General features: G+C 38.3%; 2 protein-coding genes across 4 annotated transcripts; one reads left to right on the top strand and one right to left on the bottom strand.

The window, feature by feature from the left end:
• Positions 1 to 1,275: 1,275 nt before the first annotated feature.
• On the bottom strand, positions 1,276 to 6,518 carry LOC117292830 (serine/threonine-protein kinase 19-like). 3 transcript variants are annotated; one of them, XM_033774994.1, is made up of 8 exons: positions 6,133 to 6,518; positions 5,215 to 5,316; positions 4,695 to 4,846; positions 3,737 to 3,960; positions 2,892 to 2,989; positions 2,564 to 2,622; positions 2,040 to 2,128; positions 1,276 to 1,506 (listed from the first exon to the last, which is right to left on the bottom strand). In XM_033774994.1, the coding sequence occupies exons 2-8, from the start codon at positions 5,312 to 5,314 to the stop codon at positions 1,464 to 1,466; spliced, it is 765 nt and encodes a 254-aa protein (XP_033630885.1). In that variant the 5' UTR covers positions 5,315 to 5,316; positions 6,133 to 6,518; the 3' UTR covers positions 1,276 to 1,463. The 3 variants fall into 3 exon arrangements, with proteins under 3 accessions (XP_033630885.1, XP_033630886.1, XP_033630887.1); XM_033774995.1 differs by having other exon boundaries at positions 6,323 to 6,518; XM_033774996.1 differs by having other exon boundaries at positions 6,380 to 6,518.
• A 152-nt stretch (positions 6,519 to 6,670) lies between these two features.
• Positions 6,671 to 15,501, top strand: LOC117292235 (decapping and exoribonuclease protein-like). Its single transcript, XM_033774211.1, has 7 exons — positions 6,671 to 6,761; positions 8,179 to 8,691; positions 10,527 to 10,750; positions 11,511 to 11,727; positions 12,386 to 12,521; positions 12,935 to 13,020; positions 13,461 to 15,501. Exons 2-7 carry the CDS (start codon positions 8,180 to 8,182, stop codon positions 13,627 to 13,629), a joined length of 1,344 nt encoding a protein of 447 aa, XP_033630102.1. The 5' UTR covers positions 6,671 to 6,761; position 8,179; the 3' UTR covers positions 13,630 to 15,501.
• Positions 15,502 to 15,518: the final 17 nt, after the last annotated feature.

The raw sequence follows: 15,518 nt of genomic DNA, 5'->3' as shown, positions 1-15,518 counted from the left end.
AAAGGTGTCCATGCCTTTAAAGGTCGTGAATGGCAATTTTGATATTGTGTGTTTACAAAAATAATAAAATTGATTGTAATTTAAAAGTGTTCAACAAACAAATTTTCTACTGAGCTACCGGGCAATCTCGGGTAATTTAAAAGTGTTCAACAAATTAAACTTTCTACTGAGCTACCGGGCAATCTCGGTGGAGTACTTGGTAAGAGACTGCTATAGAATTGCAAAGTACATGGGTTTGAATCCAACAAGAGTAATATGCCTGTGATTTTTGTACTCACACTCATTGGTGTGTGTGGGTAAAACCAAAATTAATATTCTTTGTCCTAGATGCAAACTTCCATCTCTAAAATACGTAGCTTTGAAAAATATTTTTACAAAATTTGAGGTGTTATTTGTAAGCTCCCAAATTAAAAATGTCCTGTAGATAAATAATCTCTTCATCTGCAAGTGCCAATATTCAACAAGTACTAAATTTATCACTAATGGTACTAAATTTAGTACCAGTACTATATTTACGTTTAATTTAAACCTGAATGAGGGAGTGTTTAAAAGTCCCAACAGTAGGAACAATGTAATCGGACGAGATAAGTCTTTCCTGAAGTATTCCCAAATACATTTGCCAATCACAATAAACCAGGCAAGTCTTGCACGCATTTATACATTCTGGGGAACCCATGTACACGTGTCAAACAAACGCATTCACACACATAAAAAGGGACAAACTTAAGCAGAAGTATGAGACTAAAAATCTGAAAGATTATCCCAGTACAAAATGAAAACACACTACCATTTATAGCGGTGTTGTACATGTTGTTTTCTATACACTACTGCATGCCCAAAAGTCTGACAGGTTATCCAATACAAACTGGAAACACACTACCGTTTGGAAAGCTGTGCCGTACATGTCGTTTTCCATATCCAGCAGAAAAATCCCTATTGAAAGGCGCCTTCTCCAGGGTAGACTTGACTCGAGTCCCAATTTTCGAGAGAGGCCTTTTATTTGTCAGAAAACTTTTTGACCGTGAGTGCGCACTGCTTTACAGCTTGTTTGCTAGTTGACGCATAGCCTGAACGTCTGACGTCACACTTTCGAGGCTTGTGAATAACGCCAGACCTGCCTCCAAACCGGCATGTATATTCACCTTTGACCTACATTCATTTCACATAGAGATACGCAGTCAAATTCTACTGCAGACGTGACAGCAGTGTACTGTTTGGGCATCTATGGAAAGCTCATGTCACTGTGGTGCACGTTTATCCAATATCATTGTATCCAATGGAATCACTGGATCTAAATAGCAGGTACCTGTCTTTATCCTTGCGGACGATAAAGACAGGGGCCCAGTCTAGTTGACACAGTGTGCTTAGGGACCTCTTGCACGAGAACGGCACTTGAATCAAGTCTACCTCCAGGGTCAATCGATGTAAGTCTTTGGTGTTTCTCAGATTTTTGGCAGATCTGGTCAGACATCAAGGGTAAGCATCGGACCGGAGGTAGTGTCTTGCCTGAAATGAAATGATCATGAATGATTAGAATGATTATGAGCACGCTTGCACCGAAAATACTTAGAAAGCAGTGTCTAGAAAAATTCAAGTACAGCACACAGGTTTAAAGTCCTTCTGGTCACCTGGGCCCAATTTCATAAAGCTGTTAAGCAGAAAATACTGCTTGAAAAATTTCTTTGCTAAGCAATAATTGAGTGGGCCACCAATCACATCAATGTAAACTTAATGTCATTTTTGCTGGTAACCTGTTTCTGCTCAGCAATACTTTTTTGTGCTTGGCAAGCTTTTGTGCTTACAGCCTTTATGAAATTGGGCCCAGGATAGTTATTAACTAATGCAGAGCTACTGCTCAACCTTTTGACTGGCTTGCTCTAATTGGTCTCAAGGTTTCAACTAGCTTGCTCTAGTCATTGTAAGGAGACTGAAGAAATGTGGGAGAAGTGGGCCTATTTATAGGGGTTCAGAGCTTTCATTGTAGAGTCAGTCACTGCTCTGATTGCTAAAATAAATACTTCCTTGAACCAACAACTTACTTGGTAACAAGTTCAGCACCTATGATGTCATGGATGTGGTACTGTATCCCCAACTTCTTCACAGCCACAAGTTTCCGTTCTTCCAGCTCCTGGTGGAAATAAATAATTGTATGTCATTCAATCCTGTCTTTAAAAATATTGTAAGAAGCACTTTGAGACGCCTGCAGTGCTATATCAATACTACCTTTTATAATTAATTTTATTATTAGTACGTCTACAATAAAATATTATATGTACAATATTACAATGTAAACAAAATCAGTTTTGGCCTTGGTGCCCCCTTCAAAAAATTTCCATTCACTATAAGATTTTCCAAGGGAAGTGCCTCTTGCAAAATTAAAGTGACAATGCCCTTTCAACATATTCAAAGATGAAATTCCGGGCCTAGTTTCAAAAGGTTTGTAAAAAAAAGTTCTAAAGAATATGAAATAGGCTTTACTCCAGTTGTTTTGAAGGCTTAATAAATAAATGCAAGACTTGCACAGTCTTTTGTTATTCTCCTTGTCTTAAGACATTTGACTCACCTTTTGAAGAATCTTCTGATATTTACTCTTTCGTATCGTTCGTAAAACAGAGTCCCGTCCTGAGGGGAGAGACAACAAAAAGGAATGACGAGACATTTTCACCATTTGGTATCAATAATTGGAATAAATATGAAGATTTGTAGCTTCTGTGGTAATTTGAAGCTTGGGGCAAATTAATGGCACCCTCGGTTTCACCTCAAAGCCATTTTCCCCCTTGGGTGTACAAAACGCCTAAATGATGATGATGATGATGATGCCACATAATGGAAGATAAGAACCCTTTTGTAAGAATACTTGATTCGCTCCACAGATGGCAGTTACTTCATACCTTTGGTAAAGCACTTCATGAATATTCCTGCCCCTGGTATTGCGATCCACCAACTGCCAACATCTCTAACATTGAGCACACCTCCATGGAGCAATTGCCTAGATAATGAGACAGATAACATACAGTGGATTTATCAAACAGATTTACACAATGGCATGTTAATAATAACAATAACGTTTTTTTTGTATAGTACTTTCCACACCCCTGGTCGCCATTTTAATTCATTCTTAACTATCTCAGCTCTCTGTGAAGTGTACAACCTGTGCAACAAATATGTGCTACTAAGCTAAATATGCGCTACTAAGCTAAATCAATCTACTAAGCAAGAACCATCTCTGCCCTCACAGGTACCCATTTACCCCTGGGTGGAGAGAGGCAATTAGGGAGAGAGACAACCAAGTGTCTTGCTCAAGGACACAAGTGTCTTGACCAGGGCTCGAGCCCACATTCTGTTAGACAGAAACACCAGAGCTTGAGTTCGGTGCTTGTATCCGCTCAGCCCTGCCCCCCTTGTGTGGCCGAGCAGCTAAGGACAGCGGACTCAAGCTCTGATATTTCAGATGAGCACAGTAAGGGTTCGAGCCCCGTCTGAGTGTGGGTCTGAGTCTAGGTCTAGCACCTGTGATCCTACGAGCTGTAAGAGCAAAATTCCATGGTAAGCAGATATTATGCCAAGGTTACTACCCAATGTATGCACTAGTACCTACCTATTGTGATATACCATTTGACTAAAAATTTGACAGGTATAACACTAGACTAGGGCAGCCAAAAAAGTTGTGACTTTATGTCACCGCTTTTTCTGAGCACCAGAGCAATGCACTCCATTTTAAACTTATATTACTTACGTGATTTCTTCATCTTTGAAGCCAAAGTCTGTCATTGTCTTCTGATCCAAGCTGACATCAGAAGACTTCTCTATGACTGTCTCTAAGAACCGCTCTTTAGCCGGGCTGTCTGCCAATGTCTTGCGGATGTGGTCCCGATAGTTGTCTGTAAAGACAATAGCGAATGCGTCCGATTCCTTTCCCAGACGGAAGAGTTTGATTTCCTTCTTCTCCCTCAAATCATTCTGCAAAAAAAAAATCAGCAAAATATTTGATTTTGGGGTTGAACAAAGAGAATTGTACCGGCTCTTTTCAGAGCCAACACTCCCATAAAAGAGATTTACACATGGTTGTATCCGTAAGCTGATATAGTTATAAATTTATAGTTTCTTCCTATTTAACCACACCATGCAAAGCTTCAAACAATACTTGATGAGAAAATGACTGGAGCAGGATTTGAACCAGTGAACTCCAAATTAATGTGCCAGAGCTCTACCAGCTGAGTTATCTAGCCCTATGTTGGCAGTCTCCCTAATTTGTCAAAACCCCCCTTTTTCAGGGGTACCAGTCAGAAGCCGTAACACCCTGAACTGCTGTGTAAAAATAATAATAATAATAATAATAAAAAAGATATTTATAAAGCGCCAAATTGCCAAATAAGGCCTCAAAGCGCTAGATACAAAGGTAAAAAACAATTTCCAAAATACAACATTACAACACAGAGGGTTTCTGAAGAAAACGGTTTAAAAAGACAATAACAAAAAAAAACAAGTTATTACAAAAACAAGTTATTACAAATTTACAGAAACCATTAATCATAATCATAGATGTTGAACCAATGTTTGTATGAGAGGGATTGGCTGTTGCAAGCTTTGCATTTATATCCCCTTGTTGGAGTTTGACATATTCTTTGACGGGTTTTAGATCCTCTAAACAAACAAAAATATCCTGAAATATGAGACTTTTGAGGTCAGCTTACAATTTGCTTGTCGACTACTGTTTTGCAACTGACAATGCTGTAGACCTGCTGCTTAAAGACAATTGGTGGGATGCGATCCTCAAATGCCTTGACATTAACGAGGGAGCGAAGATAGAGGAGGGCGGCCTTTGTATCACTGGGAACCTCAGACACTGAAAATAAAGGATACTTGTAAGGTGTATATCATAGAGAATGATGATTATTTTAAAAGGAAATTATGTTTCCAAAATCTCAAATGGCACCAAGGTAACAGTTGTGTAACCAGACAATTTTATTTTTAAGGGGGGGGGGCAAGCAGAGGAAATGGTATAATATGGGTATTTAGAGAGAGAGGGGGGGGCTACTCCTGGAACTATTGAGGTTTGTTCTGCTGTCACTCGCTAGACGATATTAGAACGAACATCATAGTTCTAGGAGTGGTTCTAGGATGTTTTGTGCGTTTTTAAATTGCATTGGACAGATGAGTGGTGGGAAGAGGGGGGGGAGGGGTTTGATCTTCTTATGGCTCGATAAGACATACAGGCAACATTGGACTCGTCCAAAAGATGGTCCGATTCTGAAGCTGCCACTCGAAATTTCTTTCTGTTCTTGAAGACATCCGGAATTCTTGACCTCTTCATTTCTGTGAAGAAATAAAGAAAAGAAAAAAAAATTAGGAGGAAGAAACAAACTGACAATAATTTTATTTTCTTCAAGAGATTAACCTATACATGGTGGATGGTGGATACTGTTATTATTACTATTTACCAGAAAACACCGGAAAACTACTGGCATTTTCCTAAGTTTTCCGTTAGTTTTCAGGAAGTTCTCCAGTGTTTTAGGTATTTTCCTGTGTTTTTCCGGTATAGTAGCACCCATGAAAGTGATGTTGAGCGTGATTGGTCATCTACGTCATTTGTCCTCACAATGCGCAATGGTTTGATTCTGTAGCATCCCACAGATTTACCGGTACTTGCCTTCAAAAAGAAAATCACCCAGAGTGGTGAATACATAATAGGTGTTAACCTAAAAACTAGGGCTGTGTGAATGACTGGTCGTATCACAACACACAAGCATGACAAGGAAGGAGTACTGTGACCATGACTCTGGGTGACTGATCGATATTGTAGGTAGGATAACAAATAATAATGATTCAAACTACTCTAACTAAAAATTAAATCTAACTTAAGTTTTATATTTTTTTTATACTATACAAAATTATTGTAATCATCATCTCAAAATTATTACAACATTTCCAGAAATGTAGCCATTCAAATTTGTTCAATCGAACCTCATGAGTCATGAACTCTCATTTGTCTTGTCTTGTCTTGTCTTTACTGCACAAACCGCCGCCACTGGGCTATATTATAACCGTGCAGACCCTCGTGCATATGCATGCTCCTACTCAAATTTTATATTAACATTTCAGTCAACAAAACATGCCCAACTGATCACTTACTTGCTCCATCCGTACTAGCACTGCATCTTCGTAAGTAAATAAGGCACAAATTTAAAAAGGGCACTTCACTGCATGGTCAGTATGCACTGGCGAGGCCAAGGTCACAAGGTCAGTCAACGTGGTTGCTGTTTATTGTTCGGAATGGCCTTTTATTAATATTAGAACACTAGCTAGAGTTTGATTAATATACCTCCATGGATAAATCAATCCTCGTTTTATTATTATTATTATTATTATGTGGCCTCACAGATCCAGGTTGCCGTGACTCCAGTTGCCTCCGTGAATCAGATATTGCCACTTGTTTAGAACATACAGGATCTCGATCTGCTCAATGTGATGTGAGAGGTTTTAGTAATCCACTGTGTTATGCAATCAGAAAACACAACAACAGCGCCACCATGCGGTTTTTTGTACGTTGTATATAGGTCAAGGTCAGGATTGTCTGACATCTAGAATCCGTTTGCAGGTTTTCTAAAGCTACGCATTAAGGGCACCATACTAAATTTCTGATGTCAATGTGTTTTGTGGTTTTGTGAGGTACGGTACTTCCCCCGATTCTTCATGGGTGGAGGCAGCACATCACTACATCACGAGGCAAACGTTCTGTTGAGTAAAACTTTAAAATAAAAGTAAGTTAAAAATCGTCAATTAAAATACTAGTTAGGGATGATTTGGAGGAATTCCCAGCTATAGTTCAAGTTGCAATTGTCGCAATCCAAACTCCCAAAACTTCCTTCGGCTTTTCACAACAAACAAAGATTAAACATTAATTAACTTACTTAATTAATAGTTAAATTTTAATTAAAATGTTTAAATAATAAAGTTAATTAATTAACATTCATAAATACCTCAGACAGTTTTGCTATTCCTATGGGAGACTTTCTGGGACGATAGAGGGCAGCAGACTTACCGGGTAAATCCATTGTTCTCAGAATTATGCGCATGTTCAGAACTACGTAAACAATGGAAACTTACCCGGTATGTCTGCTGCCACCTAGCATTGGAAAGTCTCCTATTGGTGGAGAGTGCGTCACGTGGGGGTGTTTAAACGGTTGATAATGACCAGCTGGAGCTGTTTATTAACCGGTTGTTTTCAGATAGGTTTAGAATTAATAGATGCATACTACGCGCACGAATGCATATCCGAAAACTGTCTCAGTCATAAAAATGCAACACACGTACAGAGCTCATGGGCATCAGAAATCAGATAATTTTTTTTAGAGTTTCATACTTTATTACGTCTTTTAACCAAAAAGACATTAAATGAATGGGACTTAGAGTTGTGACTCGTTCTTAAACTGCCGTTTAATACCTTGCAGGGTCGCGACAAAGGCCCCCGCGACCCTGCCGGTTTTAAAAGCAGTTTAAGAACTTGTCACTTCCCTTTTAATTCCCTTAGTTAATGTTGAGTTACCTTCCTCCATGGTTACACTTTAATAATACAAATACAATGTATAAATTTATAAACTATAAATGTTTAACTTGAAATGTTTATTTTTGCACTTACAGTCTGTCGTTGATTTGATTTTCTTTAAAGTGTATGATTGTAACTTTTTTGCTGTTATATCCCATCAATCATTCAATCTATTCAAAGTACAATCATCAAAATACAATCATCATGTCTACTCTCTGAAATATTATGATTGAAGAGATTCGTTCCGCTATCGTCTCACTGTTTGTGTGGAGACGATAGCGGAACGAACCTCATGTTCTGAGTACAACTATCATAATCAATCTAACAAAAATCTGTTTCTTTGTTGTATTTATAGTTTATATTAGGTTTAATCAAAAACCAATTGTGAAACATATCCAAAGTGCCATTTTATCATGACGCAATGCAGTCTTTATTTTCCTTTAAAAATCAGAATGTGGACGATACATTCAGTAATTTAATATTTTGTCGGCTACTCATGTACGCTTTATTGTATGTGTCAAGGAGGGCACCTGATCTGCCGGTTAAACAGCATTTTGGGTTAGTTAATCATCAGTAAAATATCCAACTGCTAAATAATTATCTCATATATTTTGTACCTTATTGTTCTTCAGTATGAAAAGATCAATAGACAACGAGGAAGATCAGGGACAAGAAAAACGTCGGAAAGTTCTAGACTCAGAACAGCAACCGAGAAGTCAATCGTCCGAGCCAAGGCCTTCTCACTCCAGCAGTCATCAACAGAGGGATGGTAATAGCCGAGCTCGCTCGCCACATCGTCCACAAAAACAAAGAACTTTCGCCGTGAGGCCGACCTCAACTTTCAACGAAAACTTTCCCTACTTTAAGAAGCCCCAAGAGATTGGTCACTTTTCGTTGAAAGTTGACAAAAGTTTTGCGAATGATGCCAGCCGTCTCAGATACTACCTACCACCAAAATACAGAGACGGGTTGAACTTTGACCTCAGGAAGGGATATGAGATCTTCGTAAAAAGAAATGAGGAAATCAAAGACAGATTAAATAATCTTCTGAAATGGATTTTAAGCAACAAGAAGGTATTTTTGCGACCTGAGAAGACTATGGGAGTGTCTTATAGTGAAAGTAAAGAAGACAACTTGATTGAGAGGTAAAACATTTCAAGGGAACTAACTTGGTTAAAGGCACTAGACACCATTGGTAATTGTTAAAGACCAGTATTCTCATTATAAGTAAGTTTTTATGCTTACATTTATTTTGAGTAATTACCAATAGTGTCCATTGGCTTTATAAAGACTAGTTTTCAAAAGTGCATTCATATTTTAATGATCTGTTTTAAGAATTGATTACTTAAGTTGAACTATACCTTTACCTGTAATAAAATGCCAAGAAAAACATTGTAGTGGGTGAACTTTTTCGGCTGATTTTCTTTAAAGCCATTGGACCCTTTTGGTTCAGGAAAAAAAATAAAAGTTCACAGATTTACAAACAACTTACAGGGTTTACAGAAGGCAATGGTGAAAGACTTCTCTTGAAATATTATTCCATGAAATGCTTTACTTTTTGAGAAAACAGCAAAACAATATAAATTCTCGTTAACGAGAATTACGGATTTATTTTAAACACATGTCATGACATGGCGAAACGCGTGGAAACAAGGGTGGGTTTTTCCGTTGTTTTCTCCCTACTCCGATGACCGATTGAGCCTAAATTTTCACAGGTTTGTTATTTGATATAGAAGTTGTGGTACACAAAGTGTGGGCCTTGGCCAACACTGTTTACCGAAAGGGTCCAATGGCTTTAAAGCCATTATACACTTTCGATGAGAAAAAAAAGAAAAAAGTTCACAGATTTACAAATAATTTACACGGTTTACAGAAGGTAATGGTGAAAGACTTCTCTTGAAATATTGTTCCATGAAATGCTTTACTTTTTGAGAAAACATTAAAACAATATCAATTCTCGATAGCGAGAATTATGGATTTATTTATTGTCATTGCACTGCGAAGCGCGCGAAAACAGGAGTGGGTTTTCCCGTTATTTTCTCCCGACTCCGATGACCGATTGAGCCTAAATTTTCACAGGTTTGTTTAATATTTTTTTATATAAGTTGTGATACACGAAGTGTGGGACTTGGACAATACTGTTTACCGAAAGTGTATAATGGCTTTAAGGTAGTACATGTATGCATCTCTCTCACAATTATGATGTTAGTTTTCAGCAACATTAGTGAAATAGACCTCAAGACCACAGAACTTGTAACTCAGAATCTTTACTGGCCCAGGATTTTATTGACAAGACCAGAATCAATATGAAAAGAGACGAGAATCAAAATGAGGACTAAGTTTCATCGTTTAAACCGTTTCATTTGAAGGCAGTGGACACTATTGGTAATTACTCAATATAAATATCATCATAAAACCTTTCTTTATTACTAGTAACGGGGAGAGGTTGATTGTGAGAAACAGCTTCCTCTGAAGTGACGTAGTTTTCGAGAAAGAAGTAATTTTCCACGATTTTGATTTTGAGACCTCAAGTTTAGAATTTGATGTCTCGAAATCAAGCATCAGAAAGCACACAGCTTCGTGTGACAAGGTGTTTTTTTCTTTCATTAATATCTCGCAACTTCGACGACCGATTGAGCCTAAATTTTCACAGGTTTGTTATTTTATGCATATGTTGAGATACACCAACTGTGAAGACTAGTCTTTGACAATTACCAATAGTGTCCACTGGCTTTAAACAAAACATCCGGGAGAAGATTATATCTCTTCTGTTTTATTGGAATCAAAGATATATCCGAGACTTCAAACTCAACATTTGAACATCATTCTTTTGAAACAGAGATATGTTGAACTGAAGACAAAAAAACCAGAACCACCGGACTGTCTTGAGCTTACTGGCCCAACACTGAAATCACTGGCTTCGGTGTTAACAGGGTAAAATTCTAGCCTTTATTAACTAGCTTATTTATTTCTCAAACAGCTTAGGTGTTGACTTCCTAGCATGGCGTGGCCACTTCACAAAATTCCTCTGCACAGCTTATGAGAACCGTGAGGGATGGGAGATGGCAGCAACGCTGTTCAGGGGGACCATCTACATCAGTGAAGTGGAGACAGAGCAAGACAGAAAGAGGAGACAGGGAATGAACTACTGGGAGAAGATGTGCACGTACGGAGGCTACAAGTTTGAGCAGTATGTCACTAGTGGTGAGGAACTTCATTAGGGGAAAAGGAAATGGGAAAAAAAGTCCTCTCTAGTTTCAGGATTTTTCAGGATTTTTAAAGTCTCCCTGAGCCTTCAAAATTATGAAAAAACTAAAGCAGTCACCCGAAAAAGCAAAAAAAGTAGTCCACATTAAGTCCAAACTGTAGTTTTGTGTTTCTGGTGATGCACTGGTCTGTAGGTTCTTGGTCTAGAATAAGGGAGAACTCGGGCCTACAAAACAAGTTTTGAGTGCTTGGAGAATGATCTGACTGATGGAGCAGAGGGTGTCCCTCCGCCCCCCCCCCCCCCCCCCCCCCCCCCCCCCGCCTCCAACGCTCACATACTGAAAACACAAGATATTCCTCTTGTACAGCAGTCGTGTCCCCCCCCCCCCCCCCTCCAAACCTAAAACAAAAATAAATAAATAAATGATCAAACAAATTCGGCATGCACATGTAGTTCTAAGCTAATAGATGTTAAATTTGCATCAGGGATAAGGAAACATTATTCATTTTGCTTTTAACTGTATACACCAATGTTTGTTAGCACTGTATACTAGCTCAGTACTTCCCCCGAGTTCTGTGAAAAAAAAAGAGTTAAAATTAATACTCGGGTGGGTTCTAACCCACGACCCTTGCAATTCGAGAGTAGCGTCTTACCAACTAGACCACGGAGATGCCCGATAGCTAGAGGCAGTTCGAATCCTTATATTTTAACAGCAGGTACCGCAACGATTTAATACTTTTGATTTGTATTCTACAGAAGATGGCAAGAAATCCCCCGACACTGTTCAGCCAGTGAACAACCTTGAAGCATATTGCAGTGTGGTTCGGTCACAACTCTGTAATCACCAGCTTCTCTATGGTGGGGAGGTAGATTGCTGTGAGCTCAAGTCTCAACTGAAGCCACCAGAAAACTATGTTGAACTGAAGACAAGTCGACAGTGGTATACACCCAAAAACAAGAGCAGCTTTCACAGGTGTGTTCAATTGTTTTTTAACCAGTTCGTGTCAGTATATAAAAACAATTGTTTGTGTCCACCCGTGGTAATATTTGTTGGAAATTTCTGGAGCTTCTTTAAGTAATTGATGCCACAATTAAGTCCTTTACAACTGAAAGGCAAAAATGGGACAAAAACTGGAAAGTACAGAGTATACATTGCTTCACACATCAGTGTAAAACCAAATCAGACAATTTAAAAACAGTGGACACTATTGGTAATTACTCAAAATAATTATTAGCATAAAACCTTACTTGGTAATGAGTAATGGGGAGAGGTTGATAGTATAAAATATTGTGAGAAACGGCTCCCTCTGAAGTGACGTTGTTTTCTGCGAATTTGATTTTGAGACCTCAGGTTTAAATTTTGAGGTCTCGAAATCAAGCATCTAAAAGCACACAATTTTGTGTGCCTAGGGTGTTTTTTTCTACCATTATTATCTCGCAACTTCGACAAGCAATTGAGCTCAAATGTTCACAGGTTTGTTATTTTATGCATATGTTGAGATACACCAAGTGAGGTGTCTTTAAAGTAAACAAAAGTTATAAGGAACCCAATACATAACAGATGCAAGTTGGGCTACTTTGAGGCTCAGTAAATGAATGTTTGTGATGTGTTTTGATTGTTGTGTTTTCAGATTCAAGTTACTTCGATGGTGGGCACAGTCATTCCTCGTGGGTATCCCCAAGGTTGTCTGTGGCTTCCGTAACGATGATGGTGTGGTGGAAGAACTTAAGGATTTCAAGACAGCCGAGATGCCAGGGTTATCCATGGTAAAGAAATACCAACAGAATCTTTAGGCCAAATGTAAAAAAATAAACATGTTTATGGTTCTGCCTTTTTGAAAAAAGGAAGTCTGGGCTATTTTTTGAAAATAATCAATTTTTTCGTCTGAGATCTTTAAAATTTAGCAATAGAGCTTAGGCCTCTGCGTAATTCCGGGTCCGTTTGCCTTACTTAGAGTTTGACCCGGCATATTTTCAAAGAAGGAAGTCGTCATGCTCTTCTTGATTAAATTCCATGTAGAGAAAAATGAGTGAAAGTAAACCAATCAGAAGCCTCACATAGAGTGAATATATAAATACCCATGTTCCATCAACAAAACTTAAGTTAATGAGCTTGTTTCCAAAGTGATCACTTTCACACCCTTGTAGCATTTAATTATTGTGTATTCTGGCATTTGTAGGGAGGCTGGGGCGGGAACGTTTGCTTCAACCTGTTTGAGAAGCTCCTCAACTTCATCAAGACGGTGACTGTAATTGATGATCCCAGGTTGGTACCACCCCCCCCCCCCCTCCCTCATCTTCACCCACATTGTTCACCAAAACTCACCCCTCCTACCGAATAATTGTCCATTAAGGTTTCAAGTAAGTAAGTTTGAGTCTGTCCTGAGCCATTATTGCTCATCAGGTCGGTGTTTAAGTCTGGTTTCCTTGGCATTAAAGGGTTTGGGTACATTTTGTAACACAAAACACAATGTCCACAGATTAACACTGTTTGAAGATTATGGTTTAATATAATACTTGCTGAGGTGCTGTAGTTTTTAAACGAAAATAATTTTTTTACTCAGGAGACAAAAATTATTTTAGCATTACAACATATTTACTGGTTGTATGTTGTACATGCTAAAATAATTTTTAATTTTTGAGCAAACTTTTGATTTTTTATGATTGATTGATTAACCCTCTCTGCTACATATCCTCCCGTTGCAGCGTGGTATATCTCTTAGAGCGTAAACCAGGGGACAGTACGATCTCCTACACAGTACACAAAGGAGAGGAGCACCGGTTTTTACCAGAATGGTACACCAGTCAGTTTTTACCAGAGTTGAGACCGGTTACTGAGTCGACTAGCTCAGACTCATCTTCAAGTACATCGTAATTTACTTTAAAGGCAGTGCCATAAGGTCCTGAAACTAGACGTGGGCCTAATTTCATAAAGCATGTAAGCATAAATATTTGCTAAGCACAGAAAATCATGCTTAACAGAAACTGCCAATATTCCATAAAAGTGTTATTGTTGTAACTGGTGTCCCGCTCATTGTTTGCTTAGCAAAGAAATTTGCTATGCAGTATTTGCTGCTTAACAGCATTATGGAATTGGGCCCTGGTCATTTGGGGTTGGTGGGGGATGGCAAAACCACAGAGTTCAGTATGACCTCAGCCAAATTCTATAAGCCTGTAAGCACAAAATCTTGCCTAGCAAAACTAGGTTATTACCAGTCAAAATACTGTACATGTGCTACCCCACTCATTTTGAAAAAAACAGCTGAATGAAATTGGGTCCTGTTGCACCACACACAGCTGCTTTCTGCCACGTTTTAGGAGTCAAATTGCTCAAACAAATTATTATGGCTCGAATTCAGGAGTAAAAACCTAAACACTGAAGGCATGTAGCTCAAAATGTTTACAAGACCAGCATTTGTTTTTCTCAGACCACAATCAAAATGAGTTGAACAAGCATAATACGAGAAGATCTCCATGCATGTACGTAGATTTCATTATCTTTAGTGTAAGGTAAGGCGTACTTTGATACCAATTTTTTTTCACAAAGATTTTACACAATGACTAAAATGAGGTAGCCTTGTATTATTTATTGATTTTACAAGACCACAGGGCTTGTCTGGTTGTGAGATTACTGGCCCAACTCTAAAATCACTGGCCTCAGGCCTGCGGTCCAAGGCTAATTTTCTAGCCCTGTACTAGATCGATCCATTAAGCTCCGCCCCATTGCGTATTGACTAATCACAACCCGATGCACAACCAAAAGTCTGACACTATAAAGTCTGACATGCGTGCGTGTATGCTTGCCGTGCGCGGCAGAGTTAGGAATGGTATTAGAGCTGAGAGGCTCTCGTGTTCTTGCTCACAGGTGCGCCATGGGCGGAGCTGAATTGATCGGTGGATTGTAAGCGTGTAAATACCACATCGCCTTGAATGATCACTACACTCTATATAACACATGGGGACACATTGACTCAAAAGATACAGTCAAGTCAATACAATGCTTCATCACACATCAGTGTAGGGTAACACAAAAATGAAATAATTTATCCCTGGAGCAACTGTTACTTGTTAGACTTGGAAATAAAGCTGTTAACAGGGTGGCAGGATTTTTACACTTTAGTGTAGTTTTGAGCTGCCTGTATTTCATCTCTGGCTGTCAATATTCAATGGAGCTTTGTAAATACTTTCTTTTGCCATTTGTGGCTGGTACATATTGATTTTAAAATTGTAATCATCTTGCAGGCTACTTTGGTCTCAAAATGATTAAAAATCATTTACATGTTTTTTTAATTGGTATGATAGGGTTTTGTTCAATACTTTAGTAGCATTTAGTGTTTTTTATGGATACAGTAAAAGAAATATGTAATAAAAATGATTTTTCAGTTATCATAATAGTGCTTTTGTAACCTGTTGCTTTATTTTGGATTTTTTGTTTCTTTCTAGATTGACAGGGTGGCAGGATTTTTACACTTTAGTGTAGTTTTGAGCTGCCTGTATTTCATCTCTGGCTGTCAATATTCAATGGAGCTTTGTAAATACTTTCTTTTGCCATTTGTGGCTGGTACATATTGATTTTAAAATTGTAATCATCTTGCAGGCTACTTTGGTCTCAAAATGATTAAAAATCATTTACATGTTTTTTTAATTGGTATGATAGGGTTTTGTTCAATACTTTAGTAGCATCTAGTGTTTTTTATGGATACAGTAAAAGAAATATGTAATAAAAATGATTTTTCAGTTATCATAATAGTGCTTTTGTAACCT

This window comes from Asterias rubens, chromosome 7 (genome assembly GCF_902459465.1).
Source record: "Asterias rubens chromosome 7, eAstRub1.3, whole genome shotgun sequence".
Lineage (NCBI taxonomy): Eukaryota > Metazoa > Echinodermata > Asteroidea > Forcipulatida > Asteriidae > Asterias > Asterias rubens.
The sequence above is the reverse complement of the archived record's forward strand: the minus strand, read 5'-3'. Positions and strand labels throughout refer to the sequence as shown.

Bases quoted from the DNA above. Each gene is read 5' to 3' on its own strand.
- LOC117292830 (XM_033774994.1), bottom strand. From the start codon at position 5,314: ATGAAGAGGTCAAGAATTCCGGATGTCTTCAAGAACAGAAAGAAATTT. The intron at 3,961-4,694 runs GTAAGCTGACCT...TTTTTTTTGCAG, and splicing joins CAGTAGTCGACAAGCAAATT to AATGATTTGAGGGAGAAGAA. The intron at 2,623-2,891 runs GTATGAAGTAAC...CTCTCCCCTCAG, and splicing joins CATGAAGTGCTTTACCAAAG to GACGGGACTCTGTTTTACGA.
- LOC117292235 (XM_033774211.1), top strand. From the start codon at position 8,180: ATGAAAAGATCAATAGACAACGAGGAAGATCAGGGACAAGAAAAACGT. The intron at 8,692-10,526 runs GTAAAACATTTC...TTTCTCAAACAG, and splicing joins GAAGACAACTTGATTGAGAG to CTTAGGTGTTGACTTCCTAG. The intron at 12,522-12,934 runs GTAAAGAAATAC...TGGCATTTGTAG, and splicing joins AGATGCCAGGGTTATCCATG to GGAGGCTGGGGCGGGAACGT.